Source organism: Sarcophilus harrisii, chromosome 3 (genome assembly GCF_902635505.1).
Source record: "Sarcophilus harrisii chromosome 3, mSarHar1.11, whole genome shotgun sequence".
Taxonomy (NCBI): Eukaryota; Metazoa; Chordata; class Mammalia; order Dasyuromorphia; family Dasyuridae; genus Sarcophilus; species Sarcophilus harrisii.
Window position 1 is genome coordinate 597,557,819 of NC_045428.1, and position 7,487 is coordinate 597,565,305.

The 7,487-nt window shown below is 37.3% G+C and overlaps 1 protein-coding gene across 1 annotated transcript; it reads left to right on the top strand.

Annotated features, from left to right (window-relative positions):
* The first annotated feature begins 431 nt into the window (after positions 1–431).
* Positions 432–4,801, top strand: LOC100921345 (vomeronasal type-1 receptor 3-like). Its single transcript, XM_031961705.1, has 2 exons — positions 432–512; positions 3,818–4,801. The coding sequence occupies exons 1-2, from the start codon at positions 432–434 to the stop codon at positions 4,799–4,801; spliced, it is 1,065 nt and encodes a 354-aa protein (XP_031817565.1).
* The last annotated feature ends 2,686 nt before the right edge of the window (positions 4,802–7,487 follow it).

Consider the following 7,487-nt stretch of genomic DNA (forward strand, 5'->3'; position numbering starts at 1 on the left):
AATCAATCATATTGAAACATGCCAAATTAGACAATTATTATCTCTATCAACTCCAATGTCTTAACACTTTGTAAAGATTCCAATGTCTCCCTTTTCTTTTGATTTAGAACATAGGTGGTCATGACCTCCCTGAATTCTCATGAAGGGAGATGAAAACACCAAAGGAAATAGAAAATCAAATCAGATTAGTCAGGTTTCTAGAGGGCTCACATGAAACAAGGCGTACATAAATCCACCAATATGAGGAGCCATTACACATAGTTACATAAGCACATAGCAATATAACACAGGCTAGTAGTAATGTTAACCAATAACATATCCATCAATATGGGAGGCATTACACATAATTACACAGATTAGATAGTAATCCTTTGGTAGAGCATGAGACTTAATCTCAGGGTCGTGGGTTTGAAACCCATGTTAGGCGCAAAATGTTGACCCACCTGTCCTTCAGACTCTTGTCCCTGTTTGGGCGCCAAAATGTTGATGTTACTTTTCCAAAACATAGCCAGGTGATATAAAGAGTTCAGATCTTTTATTGTGTCCTTCAATATAGCGACCAGTTAGCCCAGAGGCCTATCTCTCCACTTAGTTCTAAGAACTCTGCCCAAATGTCTCCAAATCAAAGGTTTGTCCTTCCGACTCCAGCCAGCACCAAGGTAGAAGATACAATGAATCTCTCTTGCCTCAAAGATAGGGCTTGTGAGCTTTCTTCAAGTGCTCCTCAGTAACTCCTAGGACTGTTCCCAAGTAACTCTCAAGTAAATTCTCTCAAAAACTCCCCCAGCTCTAAGAGGTTCCTGTATATATATATGATCTCCCAAAGGTTAACTCTGCCTTCTGGAGGAGAGAGGATTCTAGGTTATTTCCCAGAGTGCTCTCTGGCCCTAAGGGAGGTGTGAATTCGGATATCTCTTTGTAAACCCTGAACTCTCCCAAACATGTAAACTCCATTGAATACTTAGATACTTATGAGCTCTCTAAAGGTGTGAACACAAGCATTGTTTCCATCAGTTGTACTTAGTACCTTGTTTCAAGTTCTGGCCCAAAATATCTCTTCTAAGATCAAATCAATCATATTGAACCATGCAAAATTAGATATTTATTGCCTCTATCAACTCTAATGGCTTAACACTTTGTAAAGATTCCAACACTGGCAGAACTCACCATTAATAAGGAAGGAGATAAAATTTTAATTAAGTCCTAATGAATTTGCTGTCATAAGTCAGATGGTTTTAGTGAACCCTCAACTCAATAAAGTAGGCTAATTTCCTAAAGAAGTTAGCAGGGGATTGGGCTACAGGTAAGTTCTTTTATAAAAGGGAAATAACCTTGGGTTTGACATCATAACTTGGCTGTCACATTAGGTTTCCAGGGGTTTGTCAGGGAAAGAAAGGAACGAAATATTCAGCCCCACCCAAGTTCAATAAAGGCCTATGCAGGATAACAAAAAGCCTGAACAAAATCTAAAGATAGAGACAATCCATGCTACTTGCTGCTTGTCTCAGAGTAGAACTTGGTGTCCAGAGTGTTTACGTTAATTCCTGCCTCTCTATCAACAACCCTCTCCATGTTCCATCTAGACACTAGGCTAGGAGGAAGGACATGAGTTTTTGTTGAGGTCTTACCCTCACTGGTTCCATTCTACATCAACTGTACAAAATCAAGGCAACCTTTTTATTTGAGGGAGATTTTGGCTTAGTCTGAAGGAAAACTAAGTCCTGAGCAATGGAGAGTAAGACAACTAAGTGTACTTTGGAATTTATGATGAAACATTTTATGGCCAGCCTGGATGGGTCAATCAGCATTATCTGTAAAATTTTAAATTATTTTTTCCTCCTGTTATATGTAGCTTGTAGTTGTTTGTCCTTTATTCACTAAGATCCATGACATCATGGAAGTGGTGCCATGACATGTCGGTGAATTTGATTTAAGTGAGGGAGAGATGACTTAACAATAACATGGATGATTTCATTTAGCAATAAAAATACATAGGGCCATTTGAATTGAATTGAATTGAATTGAGAGAATCATGGGATGTTTTAAATGAAGACGGCCAGCCAAATGTTCATTTAGAGAGATCTTTTATTTGAAACAATTGCATCTCTGTTCCTTTGTGGGGTTTTTTTCTGTTTATGATTTGTGTTGTTTTTGTGTGAATTACATATTAATCCCTGGCCATTGTAACTGAGGATCACATTCAAAGTTTTTCTGCCTTTAGTTGCTAGTGAACACAAAAGGTATCAAGACTATTTCTTTTTATTTTATTTTTCTTTATTTCAGCTAGTTTATAAGCTATTAGCAACTTATGTTTGTGTTGTGGATTGATAATTTTGACAGGATTCCTTTATTTATACTCTACCATCCAAATGCAAAGGATGGAAAGAATGAGAACTCTGCAGATGAATGACTCAACTGTTTCTTATGAAATAATTGTATCTTTCTTCCTGATTCTGGTGTGTGTGTGTGTGTGTGTGTGTGTGTGTGTAGATAGAAAGACTGACAAAAACAGTGAGAAATGAAGGGGTAGAGACAAAGACACATACACACACAGAACACAGACAAGGAGAAACATCTAGAAAGAGACAAAATAAAGATAGGCAGAAACCAACAGAGAGAAACAGGTAGACACAGATGTGCACTCTTTCCTCTTCTCTAGAAATTGATGATATTAAAAACTATCATGACTCTGTTTTCACTTAAGTGTTATTTGTTAAATGTGAATTGTCAAATTATGATACTGTGTTTGCATTGTTTCATAACCTGAAATATCTTAGTGTATTGTTTTATATAGCAATTTTCCTTCCTTAGGCAACCATACTACCAGATCTTTCTCTCTCTCTCTCTCTCTCTCTCTCTCTCTCTCTCTCTCTCTCTCTCTCTCTCTCTTCTCCCTCTCCCTTTCTTTCTGCTTCCTCTCTTTCCCCTATTTCTATTTTTTCTCACTTCTTCTTTGTATGGGTAAAGAGTGATGCTTTGCCTACATGACTTTTTAGGATGTAAGTATCTGCCCTCCGCTCACCACCAAAGGAAAATTCAGGAAATACAATCCAGTTAATCATGATTTGTTTAATTTCTCAACAGAAAATTGTCTCCTAGAAAAATGTGGGAAAACTTTTTTCTTCCTCTCTTTCTCCCTTGCTTCTTTTTTTCTTTCCTCATTCTTCTTCCCTCCCTCTATCTCTCTGTTTCTTTCTTTCTTCTCTCCTTCCTTCCTTCCTTTCCTGCATCTGTCTCTGAGAACTTTTCTTTCTTCCTTATCTCCCTTACTCCCTGCATCCTTTGCTCCCTCACTTTATCTCTTTCTCCTAAAGGTAAATTGAACCCCTTATCTTTGGGGGGGAGGGTTGGAAAGACGCTGATATAAACTGTGTCCCCTTGAATCTTTGGGGGAAGTGTGGTCCTGGGTCTCAAACCTTCCTGGCCTCTGGGAGGGGCCCCACCCTCCTGTTCATAGGAAAAATTCCCAGATAGTAATCTCCTATTTAATTGGAGATCTTGGCCAGGGACATAACCATCACCCTGTATTGAAAGGTCCCAAGCTCCAGGTCAAAGAAACTCAATAAAATCAAGGACTGTTTGCCCAGACCTTTGTAAAAGTCCTAAGAGGAGTTTGCCCACAAGAAAGCTGTTTTCTTCATGTAATAAACCCATTCTTGCCACAAGCCTCAAGCCTGTATTCATTGGGGCTTGTGAATTCTTTTGCAAAGCCTTTGACCAGTTCTGACACCCCAACGTTCCCTCCCTTCCTTCGTTTCTTCCTTCCATTTTTCCTTCTTTTCTTTTTATCTTTCTTGCATCTGTCTCTTCCTCTAAGAACATTTCTACTTCAGTCAGTGAGAAAATTGTTTTCCTTAATTTAGTTCTAGGTATTGTCTCCTTCATCCAGACAGCAGCTGGTACCCTGGGAAACTCCTTTCTCCTTTGTCTTTATACCATCACTTTCCTTAATGGCAACAGGCTGCGGTCCATAGACACCATTTTCTTCTACTTGGCTTTGGCCAACTCCATCGTGCTTATTTCCAAGGGAGTCCCTCAGACAATGGTTCGTTTGGGGCTGAAAAGTTTCTTGGATAATGTTGGCTGTAAAGTCATTCATTTCCTCCACCGAGTTGCCCGTAATGTTTCTCTCACTATCACTTGCTTTCTGAGTGGGTTTCAGATTATCATCATCAGTCCCTTCACCTTTTCCATTTGGTCAAACCTCAAAGCTCAAGCCTCAAATTACATTGCCCCCTTCTGCCTTTTGTGCTGGATCCTACACATTCTAATAAATGTCTATACATTTGTAAATATGCAGAAGTTTACAGACAAAAATAACAACACGAGGATTTGGAATATTGGATTCTGTTCACAGTTTGCTCCACCATCACTCAAAGTCTCTCTGTTTGTAATTTTGTTCTCTATTCCTGATTTCCTGTGTGTGGGATTTATGGTCATAGCCAGCGGCTATCTGGTGCTTCTCCTGCAAAGACACCATAACCAAGTCCAGCATATTCACAGCTCTAGTCATTTGGCAAGAAGGTCTCCTGAGACTAAAGCCACCTACACCATTTTGGTGTTGGTGAGCACCTATGTCTTCTTCTACTCAGCCAATTCTGTTTTGTCTTTTTACCTCTTTATTTTTGATAACTATTATGGGTGGTTGATTCCCACATCAGCCTTCTTGGCTGCATGTTTCCCAGCCATCAGTCCTTTTGTGCTTATCAGTTCTGATTCCCATATTCTCCAGCTTTTCTACTCCCTCTGGAAAAAGAAAAGATCCCAACATTCTCCTTTTCCTGGATGTTCCCTTGACTAACATTCTATTTTCTCCTTCTAAGAGGAGATGTCATTAAGAAGACAATGAGAGCAGGTTAGTACACAATAGAATCAAAGAGTCACATGTTTTACAAATTAGAAGGAACATTAATTATGACAATCATCTTCATCATGAGGACATCATGTCTAGAATTTTTTGGTATCTTTTAATTGTGAACTTCCATATTTTGCATCTCTAAGATTATTTTGAAGTCTCTTTCTGGAAATATGGATTAAATATTCTCCTTTAGAAATTATTTTTGTCATAGAATTGAATAGGATGTTGAGAAAACCAATTTACACTGGTGAAGGGACAGCTGAGAAATGTCCATCAATTTCTTCTATATATGAAATAAAGGAGAAATTGTGTTTTACCTGTGATCTACAAAGACTGGAGAAAATATCTGGAGAAAAGAGAGGAGAAAGTTTTGTGACCCTTACCCCTCATCTGGACTGGCATAAGGGGTATTTCAAGTCACAAGAAGAATTTTTTCTTTTATTCCATATAATTTGTAAAGTCTTAAAATTTCTTGCTACTGTCTATTATAAAATAGATCTCAAAACAAATTGGTATGAAATCTTAAATCTTACTTTAGTACTAGTTAAATTCAGCTCAAACATTATGATTCTGATAGTTTTAGTAATAGAGCTATAAGATGATAATTAAATTACAAACTCATAGTTCCCTTGAAACGTCAGAGAACTTAAGGTTTTAAATATCCATTGCTATTTTTATCTAATCCATGGACTTGTTGAAAACTCTGCTAATAACAAGTTAGAGCAAGATTGTTAAAAAAAAATAAGCAAACCTATAAGAATCTGACATTGTAAAATAATTCATTTTGCTTTAAAGTTGAATATTTACCATAAAAGAGATAAGCATGTCTAAATTATTACTGACTCCATTACAATTAAATTTCTGTGATGCAAGTTAGCAAATTTTCTAATGTTATTGAGGTAATTCAAGTATCAACTGGCAAATAAAAAGCAAATATTTTACAATATCAGGAAAGGCAGAACTCTGTAATCGTTTTTTTCTAAAATTATTTATTCATTTTTTTCCAATTACTTAGAAATCTAAATAATTTTTAAAATTAATTCCATTTTTCTTTTAGAACTCCAATTAATTTTAATTTAATTTAATTTTAAAGGTTTTTTTTTTTTAATTAAAGCTTTTTATCTTTTCAAAATACATGCATGGATAATTTTTCAACATTGACCCTTGCATGGCCTTGTGTTCCATTTTCCCATCTTTCCCCTACCCCCCTCCCTAGATGGAAAGCAATCCAATATATGTTATACATGTTAAAATATATGGTAAATCCAATACATGTAAACATTTTTAGACAATTCTCTTGATGTATAAGAAAAATCAGATGAAAAAGGAAAGAAAAGGAGCGAGAAAACAAAATGCAAGCAAACAATAACAAAAAGAGTGAGTATATTATATTGTGAGCCACACTCAGTTCCCACAGTCATTTTCTGGGTGCAGATGGTTCTCTTCTCACAAGATCATTGGAACTGGCATCAGTCATGTCATTGTTGGAAAGAATATGTCCATCAGAATTGATCGTCTTATAATCTTGTTGTTGCCGTGTATAATGATCTCCTGGTTCTGCTCATTTCACTTAGAATCAGTTCATGTAAGTGTAATGCGCTCAAGTTGAGCAAGCAAATGCACTGAGGTCCCAGCACTTAAGGCTAATTACCAATTGGACAATACTCTATTACTATATGCTTGGAGAAAGAATGGCCCCGCCCACTCTCTGTGCAAGTTTGATGTGTTGTATAGGAGATTGGGTAGAAGATTTGGTGGATGGAGTGTGAGAGCCAGAGGCACTGCTGGCTTCACAATTGCTCTCACTTCATATAGCCATTCCCCTTAACCTCCACAAAGAATAAAGATCAAGGACTTTCACTTATCCAGACTCCAGGTGATTTTAAAATATCCTGGGTGCTAAAGGTGGTCATCACATGTAAGTCTCTCCAGGCTGCTCTGAAATCATCCTGCATTCTTTTTCAAAAGGTTTTTATTTTCAAAACATATGCATAGATAGCTTTCAGCCTTCACCTTTGCAAAACTTTGTGTTCCAGTGTTTTTCTTCCTTCCTTCCCTGAACTCCATCCCCAGATGACAAGTACTCCAATATATATTAAGCATGTGCAATTCTTCTACACAAATTTCCACAATCATCATGCTGCACAAGTTCTCTCTGGGTGTAGATGGCTCTCTTCCTTACAAGACCATTGGCACTGGTCTGAATCATCTCATTGTTGAGGTGAGCCATGTCCATCAGAATTGATCATCATATAGTATTGTTGAAGTATATAATGATCTCTTAGTTCTGCTCATTTCACTCAGCATCAGTTCCTGTAAGTCTCTCCAGGCTGCTCTGAAATCATCCTGCTGGTCATTTCTTACAGAGCAATAATATTTTATAATATTTGTATACCATAACTGATTCAGTCATTCCCCACCTGACAGGCATCCACTCAGTTTCCAGTTCCTTGCCACTACAAAAAATCCGCCACAAACACTTTTTCACATGTGGGTCCTTTTAGCTTTTTTATGATCTCTTTTTTTATGGTCTTTATCCAGTAGACACTCCTAGAACAAAGGGAATGCCAGTTTGATAACCCTTTGGGCCCAGTTTCATATTGGTGTTTGGAATGTTTGGATTAGCTCA

Excerpts from the sequence above, each read along its gene's own strand:
- LOC100921345 (XM_031961705.1), top strand. The coding sequence starts at position 432 with ATGTTGACCCACCTGTCCTTCAGACTCTTGTCCCTGTTTGGGCGCCAA. Across the intron at positions 513-3,817 it reads CTTTTCCAAAACATAGCCAG|AACATTTCTACTTCAGTCAG; the intron begins GTGATATAAAGA and ends TCTTCCTCTAAG.